The following is a 20886-nucleotide window of genomic DNA, read 5'->3' as shown; positions in this document are numbered from 1 at the left end:
TTCGTCGGAGAGACCCATCTAACGGTCATTTTAATAAACTGAAATTTCACAAGAATAAGATTCTGTCTATAACGTAACGATATTTCTAGGTAATAAATATTAGCATTACAGCAATGAAATAATAATGAAATAATTATTTCATCAACTTCACCAAATTTAATATAATTACCCTGCCTTCTTGCTGCCCTGGGCATAAGTGGCTTTAAGCCAATCATAATCAAGACATTCTGAAACGTCCGCAAACACCCTACATTAACGAACCCCCATCATGGCCATCAAGGGCTGATCCCGGCCTTGAAGTTATAGTATGCCATCAGGCATGATTTGAAGTTTCAAGTTCACTCAAAAACTGAAGATTGAAAGTCTGAACTTGAGTTATTATTTCATTTTGAATTAGTTTAGTTTACGTATTTCAAGATTCAAATTTTTAAAATGCCGAAAAGAACTGAGGTAAAAAAACAAACAAAAAAAAAACACTTCCTCGCTAGTTGAAAATTGGTTCACTTTTTTAAATTCAGGTGGACAAGTTAGGAAAAAAAGGGAAAACAGATACCAATGAAGTCAAACGAAAACAGTCCAAACCTACAGAATTAAAAGAAAAAATGCCGAAAAAAACTGCGGTAAAATAAAAACAAACAAACAAAATAAAACACTTCCTCGCTAGTTGAAAATTGGTTCACTTTTTTACATTCAGGTGGACAAGTTAGGAAAAAAAGGGAAAACAGATAACAATGAAGTCAAACGAAAACAGTCCAAACCTACAGAACCAAAAGCAGAAGCAAGCAAAGCAATCTTACCTGTTGAAGAAACATTGTATTCACTTCAAATGGAGAAACGTTTGCTACTCTCAAAATTGAAAAATGAGAAAAAAGAATTGTCTGAGATGAAAAGTGACTTAAAAAACTTGGAATTTCAATTATTGCGAAATCCTGAGAGGTAAAATTTTAATATTTTTTAACCGTTTGTTCAATAATTTTTACAATGTCTTTGCAGAAAAGAAGAAAAGTATTCAGAATTGTCAAAGAATGTTATGATGTGGTCCGAATGTTTTGGCATGGTCATTGAACAAGCCAATTGTGTCAAAAAAGAGGACTGGGAGTGGCATATTCTAGGCACTGTTGATGAGTTGAAATTTGAACTCACTATAGTTTGTGCAAAACAAGTAAGCCAATTCATATCTTTATTATGCGATCATGTAATTATTGTTAACTTTGAGCTTGACACCTACTCTCAGGAAACCTCTCTCAAGGGCTATGTAAAAAAATGCACTATTGAAACTTCTGCACCTTGCAAACAAGAGCTTGAGCAATGGTTTGAAAATGTTGAATGCAATGTTGAGCAGATCTTCAAAGTTTTGAAAGGTATTGTTTTATTTATTTGTAGATTTTAGTTTTATCAAATATTAATGTAAATTGTAATACCCAGGTTATAGTGAAATGAATAATGCAAGGAAAATTGGACTTGATACTTGCCAGGAAAAGTTTCCTTCTCTAATTTCTGTTTCTCAGCTTGAAATGTCGGAAGGTATCACTGTTGAACTGAGCAATGAGGATGCTTATTTTTATAAGATCCAATGGAAGCTTGAACCTTGTCCAAAAAATTTCGCGAAAGTCATTAATTATTGTCGCCTCGCATGTACTGAAGATGGTACAATTGTTATTCAGTTACACTTACGAATGAAAATAATTCTTTCTATTATATTTAGGTGAGAAATATCTGAAAAATAAGACTGAACTGTCAAGTATCAAGAAAAAATTAAGTAGTTCTCCTGTAGAAATTATTCAACTTTTGGCCAGTAAAATCGACAGAGCTCTTCAGAAAGAGAAAAGTTTATAAAAACCTTACAGCACAGATTATGAAAAGCGCTTATAATTTCCTTTGTACTTGAGCTTTTTATTTATCTGTGACACTTATGGTGGAGATATCACTGCATTGCTTTTTATTTGTTTTGGTAGAACTGATCTCTTGAACCACTTCCATCCCCTACAACTCGCCCAAATGCGTTTTGTTTGTTTCCAAACAACAGTTGAAACAGTGAAATATAAAACAAAACAAAATACTGAAATAAACTTATGTGTATCAATTGTCTCGCATTTGAAATAGCCATATTTAATTCATCGGCAGGCGACAGTGAACCCTTTCCTATCAAAATCAAACTTAAGCATACTTTGTCTGGCTGGAAATTTATCGAGCAGCGTTGTTCTCTGTTGGCCGTCGCTTCAAATAATGGAAACTGTTTTTAGTGAATGAAAGTCGTAGATGAATTAGACCACCGGGGCACCAGCACACAGAATGCAGCGATTTTTATGTCTAGTCGAGCTCTTACGACCTTCTGTCGGTTAAGTTTAGCGCTGCCCTTATAAAGAAGCAGATGTAGTACAGTACGTAATCACATCCGCCATCGACCAGTCCACTCGGGAAATCCACGCCTTGAAAATACTTGAACACGCGTGATCCGAACATGAGTTATGAGTACCAATCCACTTCCACCGAACAGCAGCAGCGTTTGAGAAGCCGGACAAATTTCCTAAACCTACGCTTCCTTTGGGTATCGGATTAGTTTGAATCATTACATTGGTGATGAAAGTCGATCCCTTTATCAACAAAATTTAGAACGGGAAAAGGTTGAGAAAATACCTTCACTGCAGCGACCGCGTCGCCAAGAATTTTGGTTTTTTGCATAAATTATCTAGTTAATCTTATTATTTATATACTCATTCAAAATTACTGCGTTATTTTTAAAAAATCAACGGCCCGAATCGTTTTGTTTACTTATTTGTTTTCATCGGAGAGACCCATCTAACGGTCATTTTAATAGACTGAAATTTCACAAGAATAAGATTCTGTCTATAACGTAACGAAAGGCTAGGTAATATACACTAGCATTTCAGCAATGAAATAATAATTCCATATACTTCACCGACTTTAATTATCATTAAATAATTAATTAATTATATTTATTTCTGAAACCCTGCCTTCTCGCTGCCCTGGGCATAAGTGGCTTTAAGCCAATCATAATCAAGACCTTCTGAAACGTCCGCAAACACCCTATATAAAAGAACCCCCACCACCTAACCACGTTATTGTGTACTCATTCGAAGAAAATGGCTCGTGAAAAGCAGACTGCTCGTAAATCTACTCTCGCGGCACAAATTGCTGCCATGAAGCAAGCCCAACTTGCTCGGAAGAAACTTACAGGTAAGGGATCGAAGCTTACTGCCCGTAAGACAGTAAAAGAGGAGGGTGCCAAGAAGAAGAAGGAACGTTATCGTCCTGGTGCCCTCGCGTTGAAGGAGATACGTCGGTATCAAAACTCGACGAATCTTCTGATCCCCAGACTAAGTTTTCAACGTTTGGTTCGGGAGATTGCCCAAGATTTCAAGTTGGATTTGCAATTTCAGAGCGGTGCCATTGGTACCTTGCAGGAGGCTAGTGAGGCTTATTTGGTGGGTCTTTTCGAAGACACCAACTTATGTGCCCTTCATGCTAATCGTGTTACCATCATGCCAAGAGATATACATTTAACACGCCGTATACGAGGGTATAACAATTAAAATCCCATCTCAGACTACCAAACAAAAACAACGGCCCTTATCAGGGCCAACAGTTAAATTGGGAAAGGAATTGCATCCCTTATGGTCTCTAATTTATCCAAGAGGAGTTTTATAGAAAAAGAACCGCTGGTCGTTCATGAGATTTCGCACGTAAACATAATATATTCAGAGCTATAGAATATTCTAAGTATTCTATAGGCTATAGCTCTGGCTCTCATAAATTCTCAAAATAAAAAAATATTCGCAAAATCGCTCCAAATCTGAACAAGTCTGTTTTTTTTTAATTTGGCAACGTCGAGCAGACGAATGTTACACGTGCAAAAAAGAATACGAAAAATCGCCATCTCGTCGAGTTTACTTTACGACTTTACTTTTGAAAACAGAAATAGTTAAAAGATGCATTATGAAAGAATCAATTATTGTTTGAATCTCTGGTTCTAGTTCAACATGGACTTGTAAGTTTTAAGATTTTCAACTTCTTGTTTTGGTAGGTGAGAGTGGTAAACCCTTGCCTGTGGTTATTCCGTTTTGTTTCATCATCATATAAGACTAGATGGAGAAAAAAGTTTGTGAGCCACACTTGAACATACAGGAAATGCAAGATGATTTCCACTTCCAGGTTACCAACTTTGATGAAAAGCATTTTTCTCTTTTCCCCGCCAGTCAGTCAACGGTGATTCAATATTTGTTCCCCATAAAGTTTCTTTGTGTTAAACTAACATTGACAATTTTCTTATTCATAGGTAGAATTTATCAAAAGTATAATCAAGACACCTTAAACAGTCAATTATAAGTTACCTAAATCGATTTTCCAAACTCAACAAGTGGTAAAAGCAGTAAAAGTAGGAATACCAGTCAGTGACTGCCGATTCCTGAATGCTTAAACTAAAGTGTGTTGTAACTACTATGTGCAAGAAAGAAAAGTTGTCGTATTTTCTAATACTTTTGAATCCAGTTTCATCCTACCACGATGTAATAGGTGTAATGTAGTGTAATATATATTACATCGTGATCCTACAAAGGGAAACGAAAAGGGCCGTTCAACTTTTCGACAAGTTGAGAGGGACCCAGAAAATTTTAACCCCACTAATCCCCTTAGTTTCTTTAGTCCGAACTCGTGGGGCGGGGAATAGATTTAATTCTTTAAATGCACTCCAGTGTTAAGAATGTTAAAATTAATTTTGATGGGGTTTTGACCGTTTTGTATTAATAATTGAGGGGTTGTAGTTTTGTTTCTTTTTTTTTATTATAGCCTTTCTTTTTGGCCGAATTGGAATTTTCGACGCAGGTGGTGGCCGCCGTGGATCACTGGATCCCCTGCCGGATGCGCAGCTTGGCGTTTCAGAACATGCTGGGTAAATAAATGTTTTTTGTCTATTCGCTTTTAAAATTTCCCGTCCGTCCGTGCATTGAAATAGTTCTAGCCATATAACTATCGGATTGTGAATATCACCAGGTATATTTTATTTTATTTTATTCATTATCCAAGGAGAATAATAAGACCCAATCCCTAATTATTTGTCAGTTTGCATTTTTTTTTAAAGAAATGACTTAACTTTAGATCCATTTCAATTGAAAACGGAATTTCACAAAAAGGGAAAAGATTTACTAACCATTTTCAAGTGTTCACAAAAATAGTATGTCCGGTTGTCGAAAAGTCTGCGCCTGTAGCCGACCGTTTTCTGTCGACTACTGTCACACCTGTCGCTTGTTTTTTTTTTTTTTTTTTTCGAGCAATAACTGGTGTGAGTGAGTGGCAATCCAATGATAACGAGAGGGTGGTGGTATGGGTGGGATGAATCTACGCTGAGATGAGTTAGTTCATTTATCCGAGCGAAATGGCTATGTGCGTCATTTGCCCTTGTTTTTTTTTTTTGTTTTTTTTTTTTTCATAGCCAAAACTAGCTTCTTTATTATCTTATCTTTATCTTTCACCATGGTCAATAGCAGCACTGGATGGATCCGCCCTGTTCGCTCTAATTATAGTCCCAATAGATTTCTAATCAGAACCAATAAAGGGCCGTTATTGCAATGGTATTCAAGAAGAGTTTCCAATCCATTTCCGTCTATGCTTTTATCTCAACTCATGCCAACATTTGTGTTGGTCGTCTAGCCGGGTTGGTGCTAGGTGAGGGTCAACAGTTTCGTCGTGGTGGCCGTTTATTATTTTCAACAGTTTGTGAATACCGTCAGGTGAGATTTGATTCTTCTACCAAAAGAAAAATATCTATAAACTCCCACCTAATTAACATTGAGTAAATGAAATTTTATGCAATTTTGAAAAGTGTGTATATAATTGTAATTGATTATTTCATGATTTGAAAGGCAATGGATAGAAGACTAGGTACCATGGGACAATGGTGTCTCTCTACGCAGCTGATTTTTAATTTGAAAACCGTCCAGCTCCAAACAGGACAGAGCAAAATGGAAAAATTCGACGTCCCTTACCGGAACACCTGCAACTCCGTCTGTTCATCTGGATTGCAAAGGCCCTGCAGTTGCGTGCACACCGTCCCAGGCAGGCAGGTAGTTGTTGCATGGGGTTACATGCGCCGCATCCACCCACTTTGAACACGTAAACTGCAACGCCTTTTATTAGAGATAACAGAAAATATTTCGACCAATGGCAGGAATTCGACTACGTGACACGACGACGTGCATCCCAAAACGGGTGACGAGATTCAGGTGAGTTGTCCTATTTCATTTGAATCGATAGTTGAACTGACGGCTACTTAAATTATCGATCTAGAAAAATGCAGCGGGTGTATAAAAAGTCGACCCATTTCGTTGATTCAATTCTACTCTCCACACAATCTCCTATAGATAGAAAATGCAATCGCTTCCGATTCTCTTCTTTGTGGTTGTCGTCTGCCTGGCTATCGTCTCAGTAAGTTGTTTTTTACATTTCTCCTTTTAAATTGAATTATTTTTTGATGTCTCCATTTGTAATTCTACATAATGTGGCGCACTGCTGTTAAATTTGATGTGGGACGAAACAGGAGGCCCAAACAACCAAGAAACCAACAGCTTCGACGGCGACCACCAAGACAACTGCGCGGACGACAACCTCGTCGGTTAAACCTACGACAACATCCAAGACAACTCTTAAACCAACTACTACAACACCATCTACGACAACCGTCAAGAAAACTACTACAACAACGTCCAAAACAACAACATCCAAGAAAACGACCACCAAGCCCATCACCTCGAAGACAACTACCAAACCGTCCACTAGTACCACCGTCAAAACGACGTCCACCAAACCTGCCACGACAACAACAACTGCCAAGACAACAACAACCATTAAGCCGACGAGCCGACGAGCCGACGAACATCGAGGACAACTTCCAGTCCGAGAACAACAACGACAAAGGCATCAACTGTTTCGACGACTAAACCAACAACCACACCAAAGAAAACAACAACTGCTGGGATCACGCCGGGCATCCCTTCGACAACCAGCCCAAAATCCAGCAGCACCCAGCGCTCATCCTCAACAACACCCAAGGCCTTTACAACATCGACTTTAGTACCGCCCACCACCGCCAGGGCAACAGCTGCACCAACAACTTCCAAGGTTTCCCACAGCTCAGAATAGATTGAACGTTTAATTGAGTTTCTGATTCGATTTTCAATTATTATTATTTTATTTTTTTCACAACAGCGTCAAACAGACACATTGACATCGACATTATCATCGGCCACTAGATCATCCGGCACGACGACGCTACGGACGACAACAACAATTCCTCCACCGGTTCTTTTTAATTGTTCGGTTTCCGATCCAGGTAACGCATGCATTTTGATTGCCGCACCAACTTTCAGTTCAAATGTCTAAGGCATCGAAATTTGGCTCTTTCGACTGTAAACAAATCCATTGCGGGAGCGAAGCGTGTGGATATATGTGCACCAATCTGACGTCAACGGGAGGTGTCGTCCAGTCTCCCAACTACCCCGGCGACTACGGGAATTCTTCCAGGGTTTGCCTTGTCACCATTTCCGCGCCGGAAGGATGGATGATCCAACTGAAATTCACCACCTTCAATTTGGAGACGGACAAAGCCATTGTTGTTGTGAGGAAAAGACATGGAATTTCAGTGTATTTGATGTGCTGTGATTGATCCAAATTGGCTTGATTCTCAGGTTGACGATGGTCGGAATGACTTATTGCCTCCAACAACCGGCGACACAATTCCTGCCCTAGTGCCCACAACAACCGACTCGATGGTCATCGCGGCTTTGGATGCGCTGACAGTTCTAAACCCAGCACGGCCATATACAACTGGCAGGCGACTTTCTCTGTCTCGGTACCTTTTCATTTAATTTTCCTGCGATATTATTGTCTAGTTTCAAACGATCTCCCATTTTCATATTTTCTATAACAGAGCCAAGGGAGTTCTTGTTCCGTTCTTGATCCAGGTAATAACGCCCATTCACCATTCGATGGAATCATTTGAAATCCAATTTCTGTTTTTCAAACGGTTAAAATTATGTGCTATAACAGCAACGAAATAATTTTATTTTGGTCTCATTATGCCTCGTGAATCTTTTGCGGACGCCAAAAGCCTGCGGATCTATGTGCACCAATGTGACGTCAAACGGAACTGGTGTCGTCCAGTCTCCCAACTTCCCTGGCGACTACGGGAATGATAACAGGGATTGTACAGTCACCATTGTCGTGCCAGCAGGAAAGAGAATCCAGTTGACATTCACTACTGTCAATTTGGCGAGTGGTGACCGTATCGCTGTAAGTATATAATGCAAAAAGTCCATTCATACTTTGTACTTCAGATTTAGATTGTTATGATTGTATTTCATTAATCGGTGGAATGATGACATATTAACTGATTGTTTGACTTTGTCAGGTTTACGACAGAAGCACAATTCTATCGCCCTTTTTATCCGGCAACGAAATTCCTGCAGTAGACGTCTCAACCGCAAACATCATGTATCTGCAGTTTGTTGCCGATGGCAGTACTAAACCCACCACCGCAACTTACAATTGGCGGGCGACTTACACTGCTGTGTGACGGTATGTTGGGCTTCACACATCGACATGAAATTTTAACTTCAAACGCCGTTAATACTTATTCCATTTTCTTTATAATTCTTGAGCAGGGTGATGCAACGAAAACAACAACGACGAGAAAATAAATGGCTTTGCTTCTCGTTTGATCGACGCGAATCTAAAGTCATAATTCAACCAACTATTTACAGATTATTAACAAACTTCCTTCAACTGTAGTCACAACACTAATCAGCATAATTCCGTTATCGACACTCGCTGTGCTTTATTAACACATAGCGAAGTGATTTCAAATATTTTTCAACTGTTTTATTATCAATTGGCAAAAATTTAATAAACATATTTAGTCCCTAACTGTTAGATAAACTTTCGTTTTAACCACTTCCCATCACCTTATTAATTTTACGGTTTTACCAAATTAACTGGTTTATTTAACCAATAGAGGCGAACCGTTCCGCATCCGCTCTCCCGTGACATTGTGTTGGCGGTCCAAAGGAGCCACCCTAAATATTTACTCAAATAGAATTTTCAATTTTGTAACTTGTCGTTAAGGTTCCCCTTTTCCTTCTTTATTGCCGTTGTTGTAGCTACAGACATAAGAGTTGACGTGTGGTTTGGCGTTCGTGCATATTTGGATCATCTGTTGCCCAAGAAGTTTTGTTCATTGGTCGTTGGAAAGTGTTTCGGCTTTATTAAGCGACAATGTTCAGCAGTTTGTTACTGGACAAGAATTCAGGAGAGAACGACATTTGCCCAAGCATTTGATGCAGCAGACGACCATACTAGGATCGCGAGCGGCATCGACTTTACTTTGTCGGCCGGCCACCCTGTTATTTGTGGATGTGGATGCAGATTCTCCTGATTAGGATCAGACAGGATCGAAAACTAAAAACGAAAACTGTACTAATGAAAAATATAGTTTTGTTTCAACAAGATAAGAGATAATTACGAATCATTTCATTATGTCATGGCATGTCAATTTTCAAGGGGAAAAAAATTATTCTCTACAAAATGCGAATTATTCGTTTGAAATCTGGCAACAAGAGCAGACGAATTGTTGCATATCAAAAGTCAAAACTTCAAAAGCGAAAGATCGCCAACACTGAACACTCTTATAAATGCGTTAAAACTTGTGTTCTGCGAATTAAAATTAAACCTTTTTGAAAAACATAGTGAATATCAAAATAGAAAAAGGTTCATTATGATAGAATCGAATTTTTCTCAAAGCTCCTGTTTTGTTCAACATGGGCTTGTAATTTTGAAATTTTTGATTTCAGTAGTGAGATAAACCACCACTGTGGCCATATTAACTGATTGGCTTTGGCTTATTTCCTTTTTGTTTTGGCATAGACTAGATGGACCACACTGGAAACAACAGGCATTCTGCAAGAAAGAAGTACTTTAACGTAAAGTCACTAATGCTGCAACAGGATGTCAGATGTGAGCTGGATGACATACCTTATTCTGTCCAGTTCAACGATATGGACTGGGTCTAAAATAGCTCCCCACCTCCTGGGAGTGAGAACTCGAAGACTCTTCATTGTTGGCGCCAATAAAGCAGCCACAAGTAAATTTTCTATCTTTGTTGGAAATGTTTTAATCAAACAAAGTTCTTTTTAAAAAAATGGTTATTTTAACATTTTACTGTATACTGTTAATTTCACAGATTGGGATGAGCTATGCAAAAGATTTAAACACAAATCCAATGAAAAGGACAACAGCTTTATTACTACCAAGCTATACAGATACCTCAAACATTTGGCAAAAGCCTTATTCTAAAAGTAAGACACGTTGATAGATTTTTAATCATTTTATCTAAACCTTGACTTTCCTTAAAAAAAAATTTCATCCGACTGCAGGAAAAGGACCATTGAGCCTTTCGACAAATTCAAATCGAGCGCAGCCACCCAATATCGTTCAGGTGGAATCGCAACTTCCGACAGATGCTGGACACGCAGTTAATTGACGACTTTAGAAAATGGGTAAATATATTGTTCAGTTTATTCGCTTCTTAAATTTCAAGTCTATGTCTTACAGTTCTAGCCGAGCATTCCTCACCGTATTGTGAGTTTCGCCAAATAGTTATTTAATTCATAGCCAAAGTAAAAGAGCATTTTAATTGAAAACGGAATTTCAGAATTAAAGACAACAGATTTTGACTAACCTTTTCCAAGCGTTGACAAATAACTGCGACGAAATGGTTGCCTGAAAGTCTGCGCCTGAAGCCGACCGATTTCTGTTGACTACTGTCATACCTCAAAATATTGTTTTTTTTTTCTCTTGGAGCAGTCAGTTAAAGGCAACCAGTCACTCGCACACACGCAACGTGTTGGCAAACCAATGGTAGACGGGAGGGAGGGTGGTGTCGGTGGAAAGGGGGGATGCAGTTGCGAAGAGGAGATGAGTTAATTAATTACCCGAGCGTAACACAGCCGTGTGCGTCATTCCACCTTGTTTTTGTTTCCATAGAAAACAATGTAGAAGCAGCAGGTTTCTAGACAAACGAAAACTACGAACAACGGCTGTGGCCTCGTTTCTTTTTTGCCAACGCGGATCCGGGCTGGTCTGTTTTGGATCCGGTTCGTTCATTGAGTGTCGTCATTCAAACATGTGCATCCGTTTTCAATTGGGCTAGGTGGCTTTAAACGAGGACGAATTCGATCCTGGGCACCCCAGACATGTGAGTTCTATACTTTTTTCTATGACCAAGGACAGTGTGAATCAGCACGGGTCTGATAATCTTGGCCAGCATAAATTGGAACACAGATGCTCTACTATGCACCTGATGATGGGTGTAGTCTCTCATTGTGGATTCCCTTGTCCACCAATCAGAAGAAGAAGAGTTGTTTTGTTTGGTTTTTTCGGCTACGTGTCGCCATTTCAGTGGCCAATTGCTATCAACGTGGCACGATAAACCCAACTGTTTCTAACGACCATCCTTTTTCTCCTGTTTGAATCGATAGGTAAACTGACGGCTGCATTAAATATCGATACAGAAAAATGTAGGGGGTATAAAAGACGACCCATTCGACGTTGGATTTACAAACCTCCACCATCTCCTAAATAGAAAATGAAGTTGTTTCTGATTGTCTTCCTTTTGGCTGTCGTCTGTTTGGCCGTCGCTGCTGGGGTAAGTTGTTTTTACTCTTTCTCGTTTGAGTTTCAATCATTATTAGCCTCTCTTTGACTGCAAATATCTATACGTACTTCTATGCACGTCTAATGCACAATTCAGTTGGCCCCACCACCTGGACCTCCCAAACCTCCCGGACCCCCCGGACCCCCTATTAGGACGACAACAACCACGTCCACTGTGAGAACGACAACAACTCCTGTCACGACGACAACAGTCCGGCCAATAAAAACAAGAAAACCCAAGAAAACCACCGCGACGACAACGACCACCAGCCAGCCAACCACCTCGACAACAGCAACAACATCGACGACACGGCCAAGTCCTACTACCACCGTCAACCCAACGACCACGACTACCGCCCCACCTACCGTAACCTGCACTGCTGTAGCCAATTCCGCAATATCTGAATCACGTAACATAATTTTCGTAAAATAATCAATCACGCCCGATATTGCCATTTCACTTTCTCAATTTTCGATTTGGGCATACAGCTTGCGGGACTTGTACGCCGCTGTCGTCAACGAACGGAACGATCGAGTCACTTCACTTCCCAAACGACTACGGCGTGTACTTTCCTAATATCTCGTACATCAACTGCCTCTACACGATCACGGCCTCACCGGGCAGGAAAATAAAACTGACATTCATCAATAAATTCGTCGTGGATCAGAATAATGACTTTATCACTGCAAGTTGATTTCATATTTGTGGGGGGGTATTTGGAGAGTTTGTTAAAAATTATTAACTTTTTATTTTCTGTATCTTTTGTAGATTTATGACGGAATGGCTCCCAACGGAACGATTCTAGCGGACTCTCTCACCGGTTACGTCCTACCCCCTGCTCCGTTTACGACCGTCACGACTAACCAAATGGTGGTCAGTTTCAAGACGGATAAAAATAATGTCGGTCTACCGTTTCGTTTCAGGCCAGCCGGTTGGCAAGCGAATTACACGATAGTGCCGATAAGCGCAGCGACAACAACAACCAAAGTCCCAGAGCCAACAACCACCACAACAGCAACAACATCGTCGACACAGCCAAGTCCTACTACCACCGTCAACCCCACGACCCAATCGACCACGACTACCGTCCCATCTACCGTGACCTGCACTGCTGTAGCTACTACCACAGTCTCGCAATCACGTAAAATCAATTTTCGTCAAATAATCAATCACGCCCGATATTGCCATTTCACTTTCTTCCATTTTCGATTGATGGGCATATGCAGCTTGCGGGACTTGTACGCCTCTGACGTCCAAGAGCGGGACGATCCAGTCTCTCAACTTCCCCGACGACTACGGAGTGTACAATTCCAGTGATGCGTACATCAACTGCCTCTACACGATCAAGGCCCCGCCGGGCAGGAAAATAAAACTGACATTCATCAATAAATTCGTCGTGGAAAAGAATAAAGACACAATCACTGCAAGTTGATTTAATCTTTTGTTTTGGGGGGAATATTTCGGGGGTTTTGTCTTTGTTTTTAAAACTGAAATTGTTTGTATCTTTTGTAGATTTATGACGGAATGGCTCCCAACGGGACGATTCTAGCGGACTCTCTCAACGGTTACGTCCTACCCCCTGCTCCGTTTACGACCGTCACGACCAACCAAATGGCAGTCGTTTTCAATACGGATAGAAATAATGTCGGTCTACCGATGCGTTTCAGGCCAGCCGGTTGGCAAGCGAATTACAAGGTAGTGCCATAATGAAAGCTGCAACCCCCAGTTGACTTCATTCACGGCTGACCGACCAATTCGACCCTTGGCCTTTTAGAAAAATGTTTTTTGTGTGTGACCATTTAGCCTACCGACGAATCAAAATCAGTAGGGAGTAATATTAAAATTGAATTCGTCTATCGAATAAGAATGCGCGCATCATTTGGACCAACATCGGTGAGAGTCATTTATGATCTCAACGAAATGTAGTCATTTTATTTTTTATTTTCATCTTGTACCCTTTGTAACATCGGCATTCAATAAAAAGATTAAGAGAAAGTCATGTTTTTTTTCTTTGTCAGACTCCAACATTTGTTGGAGTCTGACAAAGTTTTTGTAAGAATCGAATTCTGTCCATTTTAGTATAGAAGCTGGAGTGAAATTCTTCCGTTTCTGCATTTCTATTGAAATCCGGATCTTCGGTAAAACATTTTGTGTATCGAAAGCGGATTTTAAGCTGCAATGAAACGCAAATTCTGATGACGGGTAATAAAACGATTTGCTATCAGAGTTATAGATGGCTCTGCTTCAATCAATTAAAATATGGTTAGAAAACGAAATTTACATCTTAAAACACCAGATGGCGAAGTTGTAACCTCCATTTTTCGCCTGATTGGCTCTCACAGGGACAGGGTTAGGGAATTTGGCCACGCCTCTTGCCTTCATGGCAGTGGATACAAGTCTACAGGCCTTAACCATAGAGTAGGCCATGCCAAAACTCCCAAAGAAAAATTATGCCAATGGCGCCATAAGAAAGAACTAAAGAAGCAACTGCTGCACTGCAATGAAGAAATAGATTCTATAGATGTGTAGAAGAACAGAGGATATTAGTCAAAAGTAAGTCAACATTTATTCAAATGAATCTCTTTGAAGAAAAGTTTAGCAATTAAGCTTATAGTTATACTGAAATCTTTTTTTTTGGTCGATAAATTCTCCATCCCTACTCCTTGGAGAACATGGACTCATTCAGTTTCAAAAAAGGTTGTTTTTGTTGGTGAAATGGATTAGGGGCATTGCGTGGAAATAATATGTAGGAGTTTATTCCACTAGTTGATATGGTAAGTCTGTGATTGCTGTAGGCTCTAAGGTACATCCAGGTTTATTAATTTCCAATTTTCTTGCTCATTTCTAGGACACGTCAAACATACCTTTGTTTTAGGATTTTAAGTGTTGATTAGTTCGTGCAAGTTAGGAGATTAAGCGCCTATTCATTCAACATCAGTTGATGTGCTGTCATTCTATTAAACCTTCCCCCTAATCAGCTGCAGTCAAATCAAATGGCAGATTTCTACGTAAGTATAACATGTCACATCACTTCTTTTCCAATCGATTCAGAGATATTCTTTCATTTTCACTTTTTCAAAGTTGGGAAGGTCCTCCACATTCCAGTTGAAAACCTGGATTTCATTTCTTGAATTTAATGTTTTTACACATCAGGTATTTATGTATAATCGAGCTATTTTAAAATAAAAAATCAACCGTTTTATTGGGTTCAGTCCTATAGTCCCAGCGATCCTTTCAAATAAGCCTACTTGACTACTTCCTTTCAATATCCCTAATGCTGATCTCTTTATTGATTCCGTTTTGGTTCTACACAGATGATTATACATGACAACTTGGCCCAAACCTTTTCGCCGATCTGCCACTTTACCTCGGCGGAAGATAGAGCCATGGCAAGTATAACGATCAATTCGTCCCCTCTGATCCTCGGGCCAGTTTCTTCCTGGACCAATCGACCAAACTGAGGTATTTTCAAGATTAAAAAAAAAAGACATTTCCTATCGTTATTAGACACAAAATGACACCAAGGAAGGGCTTTGTGTATTCATTCGGATTGGGCTATGTGGCTGTAGTTTATTTTACCTCTCGCCGAACAACATTAGAATGGAAATATAGCCTTTAAAACACAAATGCAATGAAAAAGACAAAAGCCGGAACACCGACGAGTTACGGACATGATGAAGCGAGTCCAATTTGAAAAGTGACATCGGTCCGTCACTGTTCGTGTTCGTGTATCACCGCCACAGGTGGTAGCTAGTAGTTGCCATTTTAGAATATGGGTAAATTTATTTCTCAATCATTACTGGTTGCAGCCGAGCCATCTAATTATGGAATGCATTAGGTAAATATCTCGAGGTTTGGTTTGATTCACCCACCAAAGATAAGAGGCAAAACATTTGTCCTATCAATGGCTTAGATTATTTAATTACGTCAAATAATTTGAGATCTGCACTAAACTCTAAGATACCTTTCAGTTCAAAATATGGAAGTAGGGAAGGCTTTCCCATTCCGTCCATTTTTCAAATGCTTTACAATCAAATGCAATTCAATTCCTACTTACTTATTGAAATAACTCCGCGTCCCGCGTGCGACTGTAACCTGTTGAATATTTGTCGAATATTGTCACACAGTCTGTCGTTGCGTGCCGAGTCATTTCCAAGTGAAACGCTATCCCATATACTTGCAACGTCCATAAACCTGTACGGGCGATGCTCCGCTGTGTTAATTAATCACCCAGGCGCACCAACCACCTGCGCCTGTTTTTCTATTTTATTTCTATCCCAGCATTTTAGCCATATTTCTATCAAACGAATGAAATGCCTTTTTCTCTCCTAAATGATGAGTGAACTGTAGTTAATTTGATTTCATTCTATTAACATATACCATTACTCTGACATGTAGACTCGATTAATCCAGGCGCACTAATCGCCTGCGTCTTTTTTCTATTTTCCACGACCAGATTTTTAGAAATTAATCTCCTCGCCTTCCTCCTCCACCTTTCCCTTATGACTTAACTGTTTCATGGGTCAAAATTGAAATTCAGTTGATTGATTGATTATCCCGTGGATGATTTGATTTGACAAGTTCACATCGTGGATGCTCTTCAAATCAATTGCGCTAGTAACGAATGAGGCAAATTAAAGTAGAAATACGTCCGCACCGTTACGATCGTATGTCAAATGCTGTCCTACCTGCTGATTCAATTTTGTATTTATTTATTTGTTTGTTTTTTGTTTTGTACAGAGAAAATTGAAAAATGCGTCGCGTTCGACGCCCTCACCGGAACATGTGCGACTCCGTCTGTTTCACTGGACTAGAAAGACCCTTCAGTTGCGTGCGCACGCTCCCAGTCAGGCAGATGTTGTTGCAGTTGGTGGCCTACATTCGATCCATTTTTTAACACCTCTCCAGGACGCCACTATTGTGTCGATGGGAATATCTTTTGGCCAATGGGAGAAATTTGACTACGTGTCACGACTTGTATAGCCCAAAACGGGTGGCGAGAGATTCAGTTGAGTTGTTGTCCGGTTTCATTTGAATCGATAGTTGAACTGACGCTACTTTAATTATCGATACAGACAATTGCGGCGCGTGTATAAAAAAGACGACCCGTTTCGGCGTTGGATTCATAACCACCCACCACATCTCCTAGATAGAAAATGAAGTTATTTCCGATTCTCTTCCTTCTGGTTGTCGTTTGCCTGGCTGTGGCCGTGGTAAGTTGTTTTTGTCTATTTCTCGTTCTAATCCATTTCTGCTTTAGAAATTGAAAATGTTGATCTATGATGCACGAAACAGGAGGCCCATAAACCCAAACCAGTTGCCACAACCACCCAGAAACCAACGACAACTGCAGAGACAACAACAAAGTCGACTGCGAGGACAACAACTTCCGCCAAGCTTGTAACCTCAAAGACAACTAGCCTACCAACAACCACAACCACTTTCAAGAAAACAACCGCTGAGACTACTCCAACCAGCAAGCCGACAACTTTCAAAACAACAACCACTAAACCAACTACCACAACATCAACCAAGACAAAAACAACCAAGCCCATCACCTCGACAACAACCGTCAAACCCTCCAGCAGTACCACCGTCAGAACAACGTCCACCAAACCTGCCACGACTACAACAACTGCCAAGACAACAACGTTATGGAAAACAACCGCAGGAACGACGACATCGTCCAAAACGACAACAACCCTCAAGCCGACGACAACAACTTCCAGTCCGAGCACAATAAAGTCGAAGCCATCGACTGTTTCGACAACTAAACCAAAAACCACAGCAACAACCAAGAAAACAACTGCTGGAACCACGTCGACCAATCCTTCGACAACCAGCCCAAAATCCAGCAGCACCCAGCGCTCGTCCTCAACAACCATCGTCAGAACGACGTCAACCAAACCTGCCACGACTACAGCAACGGCCAAACCAACAACTGCCAAGACAACAACGTCAGTCAGAACAACCGCAAGAACGGCAACATCGTCCAAAACAACTCTCAAAACAACAACGTCAACTTTTAGGACAACAACTTCCGCCAAGCCTGTAACGTCAAAGACAACTGACCGGCAAACAACCACATCAACGTCCAAGAAAACAACCGCTATACCAACAACTACATTAAAGACAACGACCACCAAGCCCATCACCTGGACGACAACCGTCAAACCCTCCAGCAGTACCACCGTCAAAACGACGTCCGCTAAACCTGCCACGACGTCAACGACGGCCAAACCAACAACCAAGACAACATCGGCAGGCAGACCAACCGCAGGAACGACTCCGTCGTCCAAAACGACAACAACCCTCAAGCCGACGACAACATCGAGGACAACAACCGTCAAGACAACTTCCAGTCCGAGACCAACAACGACAAAGGCATCAACTGTTTTGACGACTAAACCAATAACCACAACAACAACGAAGAAAACAACTGCTGGGACCACATCGACCAAACCTTCGACATCCAGCACAAAGTCCAGCAGCACCTTGAGCTCATACTCAACAACCAGAACTACATCAACGCTAGTACCAACCACCACAACCACCAAACCTTCAACGTCAACGACAACAAATGCCTCAACAACTACCAACCCAGAGCAGACAACTTCCACAACCACATCTCCACCAACAACGTCCTCTGCTGTCACAACAACAATGGAAACAACCCAGCCAACGGCAACCACGAACAGCGCAGAGGAAACCACCTCTACAACAACACCAGTCGCGACGACAGAAACAACGCCTCAGTCAACAACTTCACCCACAACTTGGGCAACATCAACCACAAGCGCAGAACAGACAACAACATCGACTGCGCCAAGCACTTCCACGGTTACCAACAGCTCACATTCAAAGTTAAATTGAGTTTCTGATTTCATTTTCTGAATTCTTTTTTCTCAACAGGATGGAGCGGACACAACAACATCGGCATTTTCATCCACGACATCATTTCCGTCGAGTTTCGTCTCCTCAACGACACCAAGCACAGCAGCAGCGACAACAGCAGTCCCAGCCACCGCCAGCAGCGAACCAACAACCTCCGCAACATCAACAACAACGTAACCTTCGCCCATTAGAACAGCGTCTGCAATGGCAACGCCATCAAAATCAATTTCTTTCACGGAATCAGGTCAAGCAAGCCGGCAGAGACAACGACAGTTTCCTTGTCAACAACAACCAAAGACCCCACCACTACCAGCACAGAGGAAGCAAATTTAACAAGTTCAACTTCACCAGCCACGACAGCAGAAGCAACAACACAGTCAACCTCTTCGCCAACAACGGAAACGACAAGCGAGGGGCAGACAACAACATCGACTCCATCATCAACGACGCAAGTGGAGACAACAACAACAACATCAATTCCATCGACCACACCATCTGATGCCGCCTCATCATCGACGCTGTGGACGACAACAACAACCCCATCGCCGGTTCTTTTTAATTGCTCCGTTGATGATCCAGGTATGGCGCACAATTTGATTGTCGTATTAATTTGATTTCAATATGACTGACGGCAACACGTGAATCTATACGTATCAAAGCCTGAGGAAACATGTGCACCAACGTGACGTCAACGTTTGTCTCATAAATTGGATGTTCAAAAGTGTAATGAATCGAAATTTGACTCGTTTAATCAATCGACTGTACAAATCGTTTGCGGGAGCGAAGCGTGCGGAACTATGTGCACCGATCTGACGTCTGGGGGAGGTGTCCTCCAGTCTCCCAACTTCCCCGGCGACTACGGGAATTCTTCCAGGGTTTGCCTTGTCACCATTTCCGCGCCGGAAGGATGGATGATCCAATTGAAATTCACCACCTTCAATGTGGAGACTGACAAAGCCAATGTTCAGGTAAGGAAAAGAAATCGAAACATTTTGTTCCTTCTTGATGCGGTTTTGCAAATTGGTTTGTTTTCTCAGGTTTACGATGATTTCACGTCTCTATTGCCTTATACAACCGGCAACACAATTCCCGACCTAGTCCCCGCAACCATCAACTCAATGTACATTGACTTTATCTGTGATGACAGTACTAAACCCAACAGCGCCATATACAATTGGCAGGCGACTTTCTCTGTGACGGTAAATTTCATTTGCTTAAACAATTCCTGTAATATTTTCCAGTTTCAGACTTTTCATTTTCTTACCCGCGACAGAGCCAAGGGAGTTCTTGTTCCATGTTGTATCCACCAGGTAACGCCTATTCATTTTCTTATTTTTTTTCAAACGGTACAAAATATCTAATGATCGAAATTATTTTGAATTTGTCTATTTGTCGCGTGAATCTACGCGTCTGTCGATTTCATTTGCGGACGCCAAAAGCCTGCGAAAATATGTGCACCAACGTGACGTCAGCGGGCAGTGGTGTTGTCCAGTCTCCCAACTTCCCCGCCAACTACGGGAATGAGTTCAGGCAATGCAATGTCACCATTATCGTGCCAGTAGGAAAGAAAATCCGGTTGGAATTCACCGCCTTCAATTTGGCGAGTGGTGACTACGTCACTGTAAGCAATCCATCAAATAGTCGATGATGTTATTCTTTGATTCTTGGAAAGCTAATGACTTTATTTCACCATATTTCGGTGGAATGATGTCATTACTTGTTTGATTTGGCAGGTATCCGAACAAAGCACGACTTTGTTGTTCCGTGCAAACGGAAGTACGACTCCTGCCGTAGTCACCTCAACCGAAAACATAATGGGTTTAGAATTCTTTGTCTTTGGCGCTAATACTAAAACTATAACCACAACAACATATAATTGGCAGGCGACTTACACTGCTGTCACGGTATGAACTTAACATTTAAAAATTATATTGGTTCATAAACGGCCGTTTCCATTTTTTCCCTCTTGAGCAGGATGAAGGCGACACAACAAGTACATCAACTATGACTACAGCTTAAAAAGCAACAACAACGGCGATTGTAGCCGCTGAATCGTCGACGCCATGGACAATATTCCAATCATCAACCACAAGTGGCGAACCCACCACAACCAGCCCAGAGCAGACAACCCACGCAGCAACTTCACCAAAACAAACTGAAACAACAACCGCATATCCACCAGCGACGTCCTCTGCTATCCCAACAACAACACAGACAACAACGGGAACAGAAACAACACAACCGACAACAACCACGACCAGCATCACAGA

At 41.1% G+C, this 20886-nt stretch overlaps 4 protein-coding genes and 4 long non-coding RNA genes across 11 annotated transcripts in view; 6 read left to right on the top strand and 2 right to left on the bottom strand.

The window, feature by feature from the left end:
- The first annotated feature begins 263 nt into the window (after window positions 1–263).
- LOC124348381 lies at window positions 264–2093 on the top strand. 2 transcript variants are annotated; one of them, XM_046798584.1, is made up of 7 exons: window positions 264–450; window positions 519–620; window positions 695–936; window positions 994–1162; window positions 1217–1361; window positions 1426–1647; window positions 1706–2093. In XM_046798584.1, exons 1-7 carry the CDS (start codon window positions 433–435, stop codon window positions 1834–1836), a joined length of 1029 nt encoding a protein of 342 aa, XP_046654540.1. In that variant the 5' UTR covers window positions 264–432; the 3' UTR covers window positions 1837–2093. The 2 variants fall into 2 exon arrangements, with proteins under 2 accessions (XP_046654540.1, XP_046654548.1); XM_046798592.1 differs by having other exon boundaries at window positions 267–450; window positions 1235–1361.
- Window positions 2094–6384: 4291 nt separating this feature from the next.
- On the top strand, window positions 6385–7087 carry LOC124333683 (salivary glue protein Sgs-3-like). Its single transcript, XM_046788990.1, has 2 exons — window positions 6385–6441; window positions 6554–7087. The coding sequence occupies exons 1-2, from the start codon at window positions 6385–6387 to the stop codon at window positions 7085–7087; spliced, it is 591 nt and encodes a 196-aa protein (XP_046644946.1).
- Window positions 7088–7534: 447 nt separating this feature from the next.
- Window positions 7535–8915, top strand: LOC124351053. Its single transcript, XR_006921344.1, has 6 exons — window positions 7535–7630; window positions 7701–7864; window positions 7943–7976; window positions 8123–8304; window positions 8423–8589; window positions 8676–8915. It is a non-coding gene; the product is annotated as an uncharacterized LOC124351053 (long non-coding RNA).
- A 564-nt stretch (window positions 8916–9479) lies between these two features.
- Window positions 9480–10884, bottom strand: LOC124350654. Its single transcript, XR_006921082.1, has 3 exons — window positions 10748–10884; window positions 10042–10163; window positions 9480–9966 (listed from the first exon to the last, which is right to left on the bottom strand). It is a non-coding gene; the product is annotated as an uncharacterized LOC124350654 (long non-coding RNA).
- On the top strand, window positions 10058–10533 carry LOC124350850. Its single transcript, XR_006921169.1, has 3 exons — window positions 10058–10150; window positions 10250–10364; window positions 10443–10533. It is a non-coding gene; the product is annotated as an uncharacterized LOC124350850 (long non-coding RNA).
- A 635-nt stretch (window positions 10885–11519) lies between the features above and the next one.
- The window catches only part of LOC124345738 (CUB and sushi domain-containing protein 2-like), a 36959-nt gene continuing 27592 nt past the window's right edge, over window positions 11520–20886 (top strand). For 2 of the 3 annotated variants that reach the window (XM_046798326.1, XM_046798327.1), the window contains exons 1-4: window positions 11521–11713; window positions 11819–12131; window positions 12211–12407; window positions 12491–12709. In XM_046798326.1, coding sequence (XP_046654282.1) covers window positions 11654–11713; window positions 11819–12131; window positions 12211–12407; window positions 12491–12709 — 789 coding nt within the window. In that variant the 5' untranslated portion in view covers window positions 11521–11653. Of the gene's footprint in view, window positions 11714–11818; window positions 12132–12210; window positions 12408–12490; window positions 12710–20886 lie in introns of all 3 variants that reach the window. The other variant, XR_006919792.1, reaches the window with a different exon arrangement.
- On the top strand, window positions 14123–20647 carry LOC124348780 (salivary glue protein Sgs-3-like). The gene is made up of 11 exons (XM_046799058.1): window positions 14123–14496; window positions 14571–14730; window positions 14804–14875; window positions 15037–15184; window positions 16463–16730; window positions 16798–16935; window positions 17018–17344; window positions 19141–19195; window positions 20056–20237; window positions 20350–20520; window positions 20591–20647. Exons 6-11 carry the CDS (start codon window positions 16879–16881, stop codon window positions 20633–20635), a joined length of 837 nt encoding a protein of 278 aa, XP_046655014.1. The 5' UTR covers window positions 14123–14496; window positions 14571–14730; window positions 14804–14875; window positions 15037–15184; window positions 16463–16730; window positions 16798–16878; the 3' UTR covers window positions 20636–20647.
- LOC124350819 lies at window positions 15263–15868 on the bottom strand. Its single transcript, XR_006921123.1, has 2 exons — window positions 15780–15868; window positions 15263–15540 (listed from the first exon to the last, which is right to left on the bottom strand). It is a non-coding gene; the product is annotated as an uncharacterized LOC124350819 (long non-coding RNA).

Source organism: Daphnia pulicaria, chromosome 1 (genome assembly GCF_021234035.1).
Source record: "Daphnia pulicaria isolate SC F1-1A chromosome 1, SC_F0-13Bv2, whole genome shotgun sequence".
NCBI classification, from domain to species: Eukaryota; Metazoa; Arthropoda; class Branchiopoda; order Diplostraca; family Daphniidae; genus Daphnia; species Daphnia pulicaria.
This window is presented reverse-complemented; position numbering and strand designations above follow the sequence as displayed.